Raw genomic sequence first — 13,247 nt, forward strand, 5'->3', positions numbered from 1 at the left:
GATGCTACGTTCAGCCTACCAGCATAATAGTCCGAGCAGAGGAAGTACAACAACAGCAAGAGAGCGGTATTTGCGGCGGCACGGAGGCTTCATTGTTCATGATAGTTCCGGGCCTCTTCCTTTTAATCCCCGATCTGCAAGATCCCACCACGCTCTACCAGTGCTATCTGCAAAGGATGGGGTGAAAAACGGACATCGTGTTTTGAAGGCTGTCCAATTCACAAGATCAGCGCTTCGTAATTGTACGAAGGCGAACCACTTACCATCCAGTGTACGTTTTCGGATGATGGCTTCCACGCTCTCTTCGCTGACCAGCTGATCGACCTGAAGGAACTATTAATACCGAAACCACAAACGAACCGAACCCACCAGGACCTCTTCCTCTTTCACTCCTCGCTCCCAATGCGGCGATGGCGTTGACGAATCTCGTTTGCCGTCCACCGAAGCCTGGACCGTTTGACCGCAGAATGTCAGGAGCGTTTGTCTGTGAGCCCATCCCGCTACGTATCGAGGGAACGATCAGCGCACAACACGACTCCAGGAGAATAGGCTGCTCACCCATCATCTCCCCCCACAATCGCGCACACATCCCTTCAGCGCCATCCAGTAACGCCACACCATGTCTCGACGACGAACCCGATGATGATCTCGATTGATCTCGTAATTCAGCTTGAGCTCGATTCAGTCGCGTTATGATCTGATCGTCTAGCTTGCGATATTGGCGGACGATATCTTACAGGACGAGCTGATCAGTCCCACCTGATCGAGACGCACGATCGATCACTTACCTCTGAAGACACTGAGATTGAAACATGTCTCCGCCGTAACGGTGACTTGTTTCGGTGGCGGAGCTGGGAAAGAGTCAGAGTAGGCGGAAGCGGTACCGAATGGTGGTGCAGGCATGGTGTCGAGCTGAAGCTGAAGACTGTACAGTACGCTGGAAAAGGCAGCATGGAGATGTATAGATGAACAGTACACCATCATGATGACAGAACCCATCGGCATCGATGACACCGGACAAAGTAGGAGAAAGCAGGCCGGAGAGGATGGATGACCTCCACCGCCACAGTCTCGGACATTTTGACGGCATTATCTTTCAATGTGCCCCCTCGCTACTGCTATCCCGACTCAAAAGAATTTTGAATGGTAGCTCTCACTATTGACTCGGCATCTCTGATTCTCTTCACTGTTCTTCTTCTTCTTTCTTCTTTCTCTTTCAAAACTGCATCCATTCGTTCATCTTCATCCCGTACAGGTCTAGGTGAGTGTCTGCTGCCTGCGCCCCTCTTCATCGGGGCCACGGCTTCACCTTGTGTCCCTGTTTCGTCCTCACCCTTCACCACTACCGCTTCACCCTCTTGACATGATGACCTTCATTCTCTCCCCGTCTAATCGACCATGGCGAACGAGTTGGGCCGCTCCTTCGCAGGAGATGTGCCGGAACCCCAGCCTCTCTTCATGAGAGGACGGGCTGTTGGCGCTTGCCAGCGCTTTAGTCTGATCTCCAAGAAACACATCTGCTTAGCCTCCCCAAGCTCGTTTGGACCGCAGCTGACGATGCGTTGTGCGATCAGGATTCCCTCTCCATTCTTTACTTCTTGTGAGTGTCAACTCCCTCACTGTCCTTGAAGTACCCTCACTACCACACCACTACAATGATGAAATATTCAATAAAACCATACGCAGTTTCCACTGAACGCGTCCTCCTTTCGCCGGGAGTTTGTTCTCGCTTCTCTCACCCTTCTTTTACTTCCACAACTGAGTCGAGTCTGCCTTTGTTCCGAGTTGAACCTCTCGTTGAGCGTCGGTAGATTCCTCGACCGTGGGCTCCACCAGAAAACCTCTCGAGGTGATTATGGTGCTAGCAGTCGGTGAAGTCGTGGCGGGAGGACGAGGCGATGCTAATTTGAAGTTTTTTCTTCCTTGGATGTCTGATCCTTCCCTTTCGCACTCGCATATCCTTCTGATGTACATGGATATATCATATGCTGACGAATCTGTTTGTCTATGCTTGCTTTCTCCTTTGATTTTGTACCTGAATATGCAGCTATCTCCATTTGAAAACGTACACCATGGCTGCTTCCGGTGAAAAGAAGGGCAAGGTCATCCTCGCCTACTCCGGTGGTCTTGGTGAGTCGCACATTTGCAATTCACCATGAGCAAGTTCTTACAATTGTTTGCTGCTTTGCAGACACCTCCTGTATCCTCCTCTGGCTCATTGAGCAAGGTTACGAGGTCATTGCTTACATGGCCGATGTTGGTCAGGAGGAGGTGAGACTTCTCTTTCCAGCTCATCATCCCTGATTTCTGATGATTGTGTATGTGCAGGACTTTGAGGCCGCACGAACCAAGGCCATGAAATGTGGTGCTACCGGCTTCTTCCTCGCTGATCTCAAGCGCGAGTTTGTCGAGGAGCTCATTTACCGTGAGTCGTTGTTCTGCAGGAAATGCATATCCCTTCTGACCCTAAACTCGCAGCTGCCGTCCAGTGCAATGCGATCTACGAGGGTGTCTACCTCCTTGGTACATCTCTTGCTCGACCTGTTATTGCTCGAGGTATGATTGAGGTCGCTCTCCGAGAAGGCTGCGAGTGAGTCGCGTGCTTCGTGCATTCTCTGTATCACTTTGCTTACCCTCCTGCAGCTTCGTCTCGCACGGCTGTACTGGCAAGGGTAACGACCAAGTTCGATTCGAGCTCGCTTTCTACGGTCTTGCCCCTAACATCAAGGTCATCGCCCCTTGGCGATTGCCCGGTATGTCGACCAGTCGTTTACTGTCAGTCATCTGCTGACTTGGCACAGAGTTCTACAACCGATTCGCTGGTCGATCCGCCCTCCTCGAGTATGCCGCTACCAATGGTATCCCCGTGACCCAGACCGCTGCCAAGCCCTGGTCCACTGGTGAGTCACCTGAGATAGCGGGGAGTGGATAAACACTTGTAGCTGACAATGGTGCTTCCCATCAGACGAGAACCTGTTCCACATCTCTTACGAGGCCGGTATTTTGGAGGACCCCAACCAGACTCCCCCCGATGACATGTGGAAACTTACAAACTCCCCCCAAAAGGCTCCCGACAGTCCGGAACAGGTTCACATCGAGTTCTCCAAGGGTCTTCCCGTCAAAGTGACCTTCCCTGCAGACGGCAAGGTGGTCACTGACGCTGTCGACATCTTCCTCACTCTCAACGCCCTCGCTCGAAAGCACGGTGTTGGACGAATTGACATCGTTGAGAACCGATTCATCGGTGTCAAATCTCGAGGATGTTACGAGTCACCTGCTGCTACTATCCTTCGAGTCGCTCACATGGACCTCGAAGGTCTGACTCTCGACCGAAACGTCCGAGCTCTTCGGGACCAGTTCATCACCCGAGAGCTCAGTAACATCCTTTACAATGGTTTCTTCTTCTCCCCCGAACGAGAGTTTGTCACCGCCGCCATTCCCGCATCGCAGAAGACCGTCAACGGTCTCGTCCGACTCAAGTGTTACAAGGGTAACGTCATCGTCGAGGGCCGAGATGCCGATGAGGGTCTGTATGACGCTAAATTCTCGTCCATGGACGAGATGGGTGGCTTCGAGCCCACTGCTACCTCTGGTTTCATTGACATCTCGAGCATCCGAATCAAGGCCTGGGGTCTTCAGAAGTGAGTAATTCACTGTCAGGCACTGTGATTTGAATCTGACTCTGTTATTGTAGCCTGAAGCGAGGCCAAGGCGGTGTCGCCCCCGAGGACGTTTACCACCGAGAGTAGACTAGAACATAGATTTTGAAGATGGGATTTTGAGAGTCGTTCGAGAAAAAAAGGGTTTAGCGAGGGGATTATGATAGTTGTCTGGGCCGTATTTTCTCTTCAAATTCCATTGTATATATCAATGACCTAACCATGCATCCGCGACATAACAGGAAGAGCAGATCAGATGCGCGACCTGGCTTCCGACATGATTCGTTGCACGGCGGAAGTCACCGCCACAAATAAACTGCTTTCGCGTCAGATGCCTCGACATCTCTTCGCATGTTGTCACCTTGCCATATCTTCCTCAGCGATATTTCAGTACATTCAGCCCACCCATCGACGCATCTGTGCACCGGTGGAACTAGACTCTATCTATCCAACGCTCAAGCTCAAGAACGTAATCTCTCACACTCGAATTTTCATCCGCAATGACCGTGCACGCCCTGTGGGTGATCAGTAAAGCAGGAGGTTTGGTCTTCAGTCGGTCATATAGTGGTGAGCCGGTCTTCACAAGCACAAGCACCACACTTCACCACGCCAGTCGTTCCTACTGCTCTCTTACAAGTACAAACCGTGTGGATTGACATCGGCCGGGATTTCAGATGTCCTGCCTACTTTACCGGTAAACACCATCCTCACGCTCGCTGGTATCCTCCACGGTATCCATGCCATAACCGCGAAATTAACGCCCTCGCCGATACCTGGTCAACCTGTAGGAGGTATGGAGAGCTTCGAAGCGGAAGGCTGGGCTGGTAGAATATTTCTGACTGCGACAGGTCAGTGTGCATGTTTCCACTCGATATGGCTTTGAGCAGTCCCATTGCCTTGTCAGGTGGAAGTCATTACTGATGTCATGTGTGCTGATATGTTGTACAGGAACGAAATTCGTAGTACTTCACTCTTTGCCTCATCCTGGCTTGGACGATCTGTTGAGAAGAATATACGAAATCTGTGCGTGTGCTTCACATTGGAACCGGCAGAGAATTACTGACGCTTCCGCTGACGACCATTGTATATTGATACTTCTCTACCTTGCTCCGACATCCGATCTTCGCTCTACACGCCTACCACAGACTCCGACGCGGTCATGAAGAACCCCTTCCATACACTAGAGATGCCCATCAATTCTTCCTTATTCGAGACACGACTGCAAACTCTCATCGCTTCTGTGAACGCATAACGACGCCGACCGCTTTCTTCACGCTGCATTCATCATCTGACTTTCGGTCTTGATTAAATGTACACCTTTTATACCATGCATCATGTGATTCTTAGCCTGTCCAAGCATCGGTCCTGTTCTTCACTACCTCTGCAAGCGCCGTCTCAATGCTCTCTTCACCATCCATGACGTCGATTGTCAGTCCCTCTGTTCCAGAGGTAGTAGCTGTGGCGAGGATTACCTTGGCAACGAGTTCTCGGCTATGTATGATGATTAGTGCTCTTACCACGTTTGGATGTACATGGGAACCCACCTGGTCTGTGTGAGATGGGTTCGACCCAGCTGGACTTTGCAAGCTGGCTCCAAAGTGAGGCCGCCAGGAGCAAGGACTGTGTACTGGATGGACTTTCGAGAGTGAAGTTCGAGCTCTGCTTTGAGCTTCGCTTCCATATCTGGGGAAGGAACGGTCACGTCAGAACAAAGAGTCATGACATGTAGGGTTGGAAATTACTCACAAGTGCCGATACCCTTCCATACTCTGTCACTCATAGCTTTGTCCTCGTCGCTATACCATTCGGGATACCCCTTATCTCTGGATCTGACGTCCACAGCACTGACCAATATCAGTCTCTTGGTGTTGGCAGCTTCCATGGCGTCAAAGACTTTGACCGCTCCTTCGTAATCGATCTTGTCAGGTCCCGGGGGTTTCCCCCCAGAACCGGCGGCGAAGACGACCGTATCGGGTTTGACAGTCGTGAGGAGTGAAGTGAAATCCGGTACAGTGTCATCGACAAGCGACGCGATATGCACCTTCGCCCCCAAGCCTTCGAGCTCTGCAGTGCTGAGAGCAGCTTCAGTCAAACTGTTCTGAATATGAGTAAGGGGAAGATATCACATACTGCCCGTTGTCCTTGATCACCGAATGGACCTTGTGCCCTGCTTGTACAGCAATGCGGGTGAAGTGAAGAGCGACTTTGCCGCCTCCACCAAATACGAGGAATTTCATCTTCTGGTGTCGGTCAGATTCCGTTATGACTGTGGTATGATATAGTGTGCAGCTATGCCAGACAGTGAGAGGACGGTTCTATCGTTCATAAGCCGTTGTCACCTCAAAGGTCTCCTCTCCCGATGTTTCCGCTGGTAGCGAGCTCTTTGCGGAGAGAACGTCATGGACTTGTGAGGTGGAGGTTTTTTCTTCCCCCTCCCGACTTGATCTTGAGGCATTAGAAATCGCTCATTAGCGGAATCAGATTTCGGTAATACCCACCCATCTGGCATGCTAATGACGTCTTCCCTCAGTCGATCCAGCTCTATCTTGACTCGCTCGCGTTGTTTGGGTGAGGTGATCAATCATCCATCTCCGCTCGCTTCCTTCTCTTCCCTCTTTCCTTCTTCGCTCCTCTCCTAGCGAGAGGGCGCTGCATATCACATTGCGCCAGCATCGTCATCTCACTCACAGTCAACCTTCATTGTACATAGCCGAGTTTCTCACGTCAATTTGACTCGGATCGCATCGCGGACATACGAACGTGATCGACCCTTCGCCCGTTGCCACCTCTTCAGTTCACCAGGGCTCACTCACTTGCATCAATTGCGTGCCAGCTTACATCGCTCGCGTCTCTGTCCTCATCGTCTCTCGCACTCAGCTAGATCACCATGCCTGCTGTGCCGATACATCCACGCCGTCCAACGCACCGTACCGCCTCGAAACCTGAACTCACAATGGACAACACCGATCCCTCATCATGGCTAAACTTTTCTCTCCCCCCTCGTTCCGGTGCCGGAGTACCTGGCAGTGGAGTACCGGGTATCCCGAGAAGAAGTAGGAGAGGCGAAGGATGGAGGGGTGGACCTATGAGTAGAGAGAAGTTCTTAAACGCGTCTTTCAAGTTTGTCCTCAAGCCAAATGAGACATTATCATATGGCGCTCATTTCGCCGATCCCGATATGTGAGTCGACTTGTCGGTCGACACCTCACCTGGACTGACACACCTTGTAGCTCTCTACATTGGCCTCACATCCTCCAGGTGCTGGTCCCGACCTTCAGCGCTTTCTCAGTCGCTCAAGGCTACGTCTCGACAGACAAGCACGACGATCAGCTTGGCTCTTCCATCGAGTCCCGCGATCTCGAGGGGATGGGAGAAGACGCAGTCGAACGGAGAAGGAGGATGGAGGAGGAGCGAAGAGGTAGGATGTGTCCGATCTGCCTTGGGAAGCCAATTGCAGGAAGGATGACCAAGTGCGGTCATGTAAGTCTCAGAGTCGCTGCCAGCAGTTCCAATTGATTGGAACGCATTGCTGATCGGCCAACCTGCTAGATTTTCTGCTTTCCTTGTATTCTGCACTACATTCAACTTTCAGATATCCCCAAGTCAGCCAAGTGCCCTATCTGCGGCGATACCGTTCACTCGAGCATGCTCAAGAGTGTCAAATATCTGGATGCGGAAGCCATGTTGAAAGCGGCGTCCGGTGAGGATGAAGACGAAGATCGTCAGCAGCTCGCTACTATATCTACGGATGAGCAACATCACTGTCACGATCACGAACATGGCCACGGCATCATCGGAGAGATGGATGGGTTTGAAGATACGATGGAGGAGGCCATAGCAATCGATTCGCAAGCTGAGTCGTCGTCCGGCAACAGAGGCCACAGGATACATATGCGGCTTGTTCAGCGACCTCAGATGACAACTTTGGCATTGCCCTCCTCACCTACCTGGCCTTCAGACGCTATACCACCCCACACCGCACCTTGGTACTTCCTTCCAGACGTCCTTACATACTCTCGGTTCATGTTGGCCACACCCGAGTATATGCTTACGGAGCTACAGCGAGAACTGAAGGAGCTCAAGCGTGAATGGGAGACGCTGAGAGGAGACGAGCTTGGTCGCGATTTCGTGAAGGCCGCTAAGGAGAAGGTGGAGAAGCAGATAGGTAAAGTGCAAGCTGAGCTGGAAACTGTCTTGGTCAGAAAGTCGGAGCGGGAAGTTCGGGAGGCATGGGGAGACGCTGTTGGCGGCGAGCGACGTGAACGCGAACGAAGGAGAGAGCGAGAGAGACGGGCGAAGGAAAGAGAGGAAAGAGCCATGCAGGAACCGGCAGGAGATATACCCGCAGCCTTCTTGGCGTCCCAAAATGTCGCCTTCGATGACTCGCAGAACGTTCATATACCACCGAATGTGGAAGTTGAACCGAATCCCATGCCTACGACAACGCCTAGGAAGTCACGCCGAAAAGGTCATCCCGGTGGCTCTGTGACCGCGCCATCAATCCCCTCACCTTCGTATTATTTCTATCAATCCTCACTCGGTGCCAACGTGTACCTTCACCCCCTGGACATCCGAATTCTTCTTGCACATTTCCAGTCCTATTCTCTCTTCCCGCAAACTATTTCTTTCACCTCGAGCGGTTATGATCCTGGTAGCATCAACGACGAATTGCGCAAACGGTGCAAATATCTTGGCCATCTTCCGGTAGGAACAGAGGTGGTCTTCGTGGAGGCGGATCTTGAGCCGATCGTGGGCAAAGAAGGTCTGGCGGCTTTCGAGCAGCCTTTGAAAGCCCGACGAACCAAGCGAAGGGATAGGACGAAGAAGGAAGATCGAGCAAAGACGAGATGGGAGAAAGCAGAAAGGGAAAAGATACCGATAGATTTGAGAACTGTGCCTAGTGCTTTTGGGAGTGGTGGAGACGATAGAGAGTTCGCAATGGCCCTTGCTCGATCCGCTGTAGAATTTGATCCAGGCTTCCAACCTGGTTCGGCCTCATCTTCGACTACTCACCTTCAAGCATTCCCCGCTCCTGGCACAGATCACGCGCCCAGCCCCTCGACTAGTCCGTCATCGGCAGCCACATGGGGCGGTCAAGCTCAGGCGCGAGCTTCATTCGCAACAGCTCTGCATCATCATACCACTTCGTCGACACCACGGGCACGACAATCCGAAGTGGACTGGGAGGTCGAGGCGGCTTGGGAGGCGTTTGAATCGATGTCGGTTGGCCGGGATGGTCGAGCACCGAGAGAGGAGGTCGGGGATACAGTGAGAGAGAGTGAGAAGGGTGGTGGGAAGAAGGGGAAGAAGGGGAAGCCGCAGAAGTTGGTCCTCGGTGGAGGTGGTGGGAGGAGAGCATGAGGAGCAGGCCAGTTGCCGCCAGTCATAACATCAATCGGATCATCCAGAAATCATGCTGCCACTATATAACAAAGACGTAGAATCAGATGTATCATCATACAAGTAAGAATCAGATAGGAACTCCCAAGCAGAGAAGATGGTTTTATTCCATGCTGCTTGTCCACGGAGAGCTGAAAGGTGGAGGTGAAATCGTATTTTGCTTTTGACTCTCCGCTTGATTCTGTGCAGACAGACGTTTGCAAAGCAATCGACCATCCATGCTGGGTCACAGCTGCAAGTCAGCTCGTGTCCTCTTTCAGGCTCGAGCCCAGGCAATCTGCACAGCGTGTCGACCTGTGGCAATATGTCGAATCCGCAACCGTTCCCATCCCTCGATACACACATTAGGGCGAGCTGCCTCGGTCCAGCCGTCACCAAGACCAAACACTCATCATGGGCTCCTCCGCGCCACTTCTTCTGCATCGTCCGATGAGACGGAGACGGTATCTCGCTGGATGGTGAGTCAGTGCGCAACAAAGACGAGTGAAGGACACTGACGAAATTGTAGAACATGGGGATATCAAAATCTCTCATCGACCAGCTCGAATTGCGCTTCCCTCACATTCAGCATCCGACACCAGCTCAGCGGCTCTTCTCGTTGGCGGTGTCATCAGGCAACGAGGTGTACCTCAAGGATGATATGGGTCGTGGCAAGTGAGTGGCCCCTTGGATCAGACCATCAGCATGCTGATGATGAAGGTGTGGGCCTCAGAACTCTTGCCTTGGCTATTGCTGCAGTGAACCTGGTACTTCGGGACCCCTCTACAACATCTCAGATCGTCATCATTGTGCCCACACCTCACCTCGTCCATCAAGTATGCGACCATCTGACCAAACTCACCCCTTCATCTTCTCCTTCTACCGATCAACCACTCTTCACCTTGCTGAGGTCCATGCAAACCGTCACTACGAGTACGAAATCGTCTTCCCTGCCTATGCCCAGTACACCCATTATCATCTCCACTCCCAAGACCATGGCAGAATACGATCTCACTCTCCCTCGCTTATCACATATCTTCCTAGATGAGCCAGATACAATGACAGGTCAAATCCCACCGCGATACACTGCCGGTAAAAACCTGATTCATCATCGAATTAATCGACATCCCCCACCGATCGTCGATGTGATGAATCGCCTTTTGGGAATAAGGACAAACCATGAAGGGAGATTGAACTTTGACAGGAGGAGAGATGACGTGATGACCATCTGGATCAGTGCGACGATGACGAGAGAGTTCAAGCGGTTCGTCAAGACCCGAGGTTGGGTGCGGAAGGAAAAGGGCGTGGTGGATCTGGATTTCACGGACGGCGCATCGGAGAAGCAAGTGGAACTGAGGGAGAGATTGTTGGGGGCAGTGATGACGCAGACCATCTCTGAGGTGGACTCGACTGGGTCAAATGCTGCTGCATCTAGAGTGGATGGAGACAAGGGCGAGCACGAGCAGAGCGAACCTGAGCATTACGCTCTCGTTGTTGATTCGGACACTGGCGACATCCTACCAATGGAAGATGGACCTCCTTCACCGACTATGCTCAAGCGGACCGTTACGTGCTTTGAAGAAAACGGTCAACTCTCGTCCTATCTCTTAGAAACTCTTGCTCTTCTTCACGCGACCTCACCGCCTCCGCTTGGTGCATACGCCTTGGCATTACCTCCAGAAGGTGTATCGCTCGATCAACTGGGGAAAGATCTATCGAAACTCGGTGTGTCCACTTCCATCCTCACACCTGAGATCCTACAAATGGGTCTGCCCACCATCACTGAGGAGGACGCTCCTCCCATCTTGCTAGCTCAACGATCGTCGTTACCTGGATTGCATCTGAACGAACTGCACACTATCTATCTTTTGTCCGGACTGGATTGTGCGGGACTATCGCCCAAGCAGAAGAGATCGGGTGGTGTGGTTGATAGGATGAGGATCTACAACTTAGTATCAGGAAGATTGGGCAGATTAGGAACGACACAGAGTGATGAGGTCGTCGGGGAGAACCAGAAGGTCGTCAGTATCGTGATGGCAGGAAGCGAAGAAGAGAAGAGGTTGAAAGATCTGTTCTTTGATGGCTTGCAGAGGCAGCACGAGGAAGGCGGCGTCCAGGTGAAGAGGGAATTGAAAGTGTGGGATATGGGCAAGCTGAACCGGTTAGTGGAGGACGAAGTCTTGACACAGGAGTGATCGGGACGATGATTAGTCGTTGATACCTTGCACATGTATACCTCCTGAACATATTGTCTCCACTAAAAAGATATCTTCCCTCCACTTCCTCTCCCTCCACTCTGAACGGATGATGTCACCCTTTCTCCACCTATGTTGATTCGCATTTTCTGAGCTTTCCGTTGTTCATCACGGCTCCGTTTCTCAGCCAGCACCAGTAATCCGAAGCATAGCATCAGCACGATGTCAATTCGATATATCAGCCAGAAGCTCGCTCTGCAAGTAAGGTCGTTCAGAGCTCCACTCAGCTCTTGTGTTCTGCTCTGACCGACATTGATTGTACAGATCGACGAAGAGCTCATGTCCTCTTCCGGGGCATTCTCTTTGGACCAAGTGCGTCCACTTAGCAGAGACGTCTGATTCATGACTAACTCGTACTGGTAGCTGATGGAACTTGCCGGGTTATCCTGTGCGCAAGCCCTCGCGAAATCTTACCCCGCTTCGTCGCATAGAAGGGTGATGGTAGCTTGTGGACCTGGTAATCAGGTATGTTTTAGTCCTCTATCTATCTGCGACGCTGCAGCCATCTGTCGAAGTCCTACAAATGCTCTCGGAGATCCTGTCAAGCTTCTGTGTCACTGACCCGACCCACAGGGAGGAGACGGTCTCGTAGCTGCTCGTCACCTTCACATGTTCAGATACAAACCCACCATCTACTTGCCTAAACCTGGATCCAAAGATATCTACCAACGTTTACTGCGCCAATGCGAGAATCTCAACATACCTGTGCTGAAAGATGTGAACGAGTTCAAGAAAGGGTTGGGAGAGAGTGATGTGATTCTGGATGCAATTTTTGGTGAGTTGAGTGGAGTGACTCGTTTGTCTCGAGACAGGTAGACTTTGTATCCCCGCTGACGTCTGGGTCGAACATCCCGTCCACTCCTTCTTGACATGACTCCTTCATTTCAAATACCCGATATCTGTTCCACGACTGATATCCCGCCATCAACAGGCTTCTCATTCCATCCACCCCTTCGCGCGCCATTCCACACGGTACTGTCCGCCATAACATCCACCTCCCTGCCTATCGTGTCCGTCGACATACCTTCCGGATGGTCAGTGACAGACGGCCCCCAACCGCTCTACACCGAATCCGATGAGAACGGTAAAACGGAGAGCGTCGAGACGTTCGTACCAGAGGTCTTGGTCAGTCTCACTGTTCCCAAAGAAGGTGTGAGAGGGTTCAAAGGGAGACACTGGTTGGGAGGACGCTTTGTCCCGGAGTACGTGGCGTGTTCATCTTGATCAGATCCGAGTGGTGTCACAAGAAGAAGATTGTTGATCTGGTTGTTTGACCCATCGCAGTGATCTCGCCGAGAAGTTCGAACTGAATTTGCCAGAATACGAAGGGGTAGATCAGGTTGTCGAGCTTCCTCGCATCGTCGAGTAAGCCTTTGCCATGAACCACCATGCATAGTACATTTCAGCTGGGAAGGTACCGCCATCGGTCGAATGGGAGCCGTGTCCGCACACAAGAGTGAAGATGGCAGGGCTGTCTTCCACGATCGTGTTCGGTGTTGGAAGCGACCGAAGCCATGACCAAGCCCAATGCCGATAAAAGTCACTTGAGCCGTGCCAAGGACCCGGACTTGGCCTTGAGATCTCTTCTTTATCCCATCATTAATGCGATCGATAGGACCAACCACGGGGCATGGGTCTGGGCCGATAATTGCTATTCCCGGTAAGTTAATGATACCTTTTCGCCACGCTCTAGTCCTCGGTCATCGACCCTTTCCTCGGGGTTGGCCACTTGCCGTAAAGCCGGGGGTTGGCACAACGTATGAAACGAGACCGAGGCTAAATCGGGAGACTCCTTTTTCGTTCCAGCGGTGGTTGACCTATCCCGACCTGGCAGCCTCGGTGCAGTGGTGCATGATGGCCGAGCAGATTCGCGTTCAGGCTCTGTATTCATCATGACAGGTGGTAGTACAGGATATATCAATGTGTATGTATATATATACATACATACATATAT

General features: G+C 51.8%; 7 protein-coding genes across 7 annotated transcripts; 5 read left to right on the forward strand and 2 right to left on the reverse strand.

Annotated features, from left to right (window-relative positions):
- Positions 1–96: 96 nt before the first annotated feature.
- IAR55_005922 (uncharacterized protein) lies at positions 97–903 on the reverse strand (the record flags this gene model as incomplete). Its single annotated transcript, XM_066949011.1, has 5 exons — positions 97–209; positions 264–324; positions 370–500; positions 559–732; positions 789–903. 5 exons carry the CDS (start codon positions 901–903, stop codon positions 97–99), a joined length of 594 nt encoding a protein of 197 aa, XP_066800784.1.
- A 1,169-nt stretch (positions 904–2,072) lies between these two features.
- Positions 2,073–3,749, forward strand: IAR55_005923 (argininosuccinate synthase; the record flags this gene model as incomplete). The annotated part of the gene is made up of 8 exons (XM_066949012.1): positions 2,073–2,130; positions 2,192–2,271; positions 2,329–2,425; positions 2,479–2,590; positions 2,644–2,753; positions 2,802–2,900; positions 2,966–3,641; positions 3,695–3,749. The coding sequence occupies 8 exons, from the start codon at positions 2,073–2,075 to the stop codon at positions 3,747–3,749; spliced, it is 1,287 nt and encodes a 428-aa protein (XP_066800785.1).
- A 410-nt stretch (positions 3,750–4,159) lies between these two features.
- On the forward strand, positions 4,160–4,911 carry IAR55_005924 (uncharacterized protein; the record flags this gene model as incomplete). The annotated part of the gene is made up of 4 exons (XM_066949013.1): positions 4,160–4,226; positions 4,334–4,507; positions 4,608–4,682; positions 4,805–4,911. The coding sequence occupies 4 exons, from the start codon at positions 4,160–4,162 to the stop codon at positions 4,909–4,911; spliced, it is 423 nt and encodes a 140-aa protein (XP_066800786.1).
- Positions 4,912–5,002: 91 nt separating this feature from the next.
- IAR55_005925 (uncharacterized protein) lies at positions 5,003–5,896 on the reverse strand (the record flags this gene model as incomplete). The annotated part of the gene is made up of 4 exons (XM_066949014.1): positions 5,003–5,150; positions 5,204–5,342; positions 5,406–5,731; positions 5,790–5,896. The coding sequence occupies 4 exons, from the start codon at positions 5,894–5,896 to the stop codon at positions 5,003–5,005; spliced, it is 720 nt and encodes a 239-aa protein (XP_066800787.1).
- A 650-nt stretch (positions 5,897–6,546) lies between these two features.
- Positions 6,547–9,020, forward strand: IAR55_005926 (uncharacterized protein; the record flags this gene model as incomplete). Its single annotated transcript, XM_066949015.1, has 3 exons — positions 6,547–6,839; positions 6,890–7,139; positions 7,209–9,020. The coding sequence occupies 3 exons, from the start codon at positions 6,547–6,549 to the stop codon at positions 9,018–9,020; spliced, it is 2,355 nt and encodes a 784-aa protein (XP_066800788.1).
- A 257-nt stretch (positions 9,021–9,277) lies between these two features.
- On the forward strand, positions 9,278–11,233 carry IAR55_005927 (uncharacterized protein; the record flags this gene model as incomplete). Its single annotated transcript, XM_066949016.1, has 3 exons — positions 9,278–9,517; positions 9,568–9,713; positions 9,772–11,233. 3 exons carry the CDS (start codon positions 9,278–9,280, stop codon positions 11,231–11,233), a joined length of 1,848 nt encoding a protein of 615 aa, XP_066800789.1.
- A 222-nt stretch (positions 11,234–11,455) lies between these two features.
- On the forward strand, positions 11,456–12,662 carry IAR55_005928 (NAD(P)H-hydrate epimerase; the record flags this gene model as incomplete). Its single annotated transcript, XM_066949017.1, has 6 exons — positions 11,456–11,494; positions 11,558–11,605; positions 11,657–11,758; positions 11,867–12,068; positions 12,225–12,495; positions 12,578–12,662. 6 exons carry the CDS (start codon positions 11,456–11,458, stop codon positions 12,660–12,662), a joined length of 747 nt encoding a protein of 248 aa, XP_066800790.1.
- Between the last annotated feature and the right edge of the window lie 585 nt (positions 12,663–13,247).

The sequence above is a fragment of the Kwoniella newhampshirensis genome, chromosome 12 (genome assembly GCF_039105145.1).
Source record: "Kwoniella newhampshirensis strain CBS 13917 chromosome 12, whole genome shotgun sequence".
In the NCBI taxonomy this organism is placed as follows: domain Eukaryota; kingdom Fungi; phylum Basidiomycota; class Tremellomycetes; order Tremellales; family Cryptococcaceae; genus Kwoniella; species Kwoniella newhampshirensis.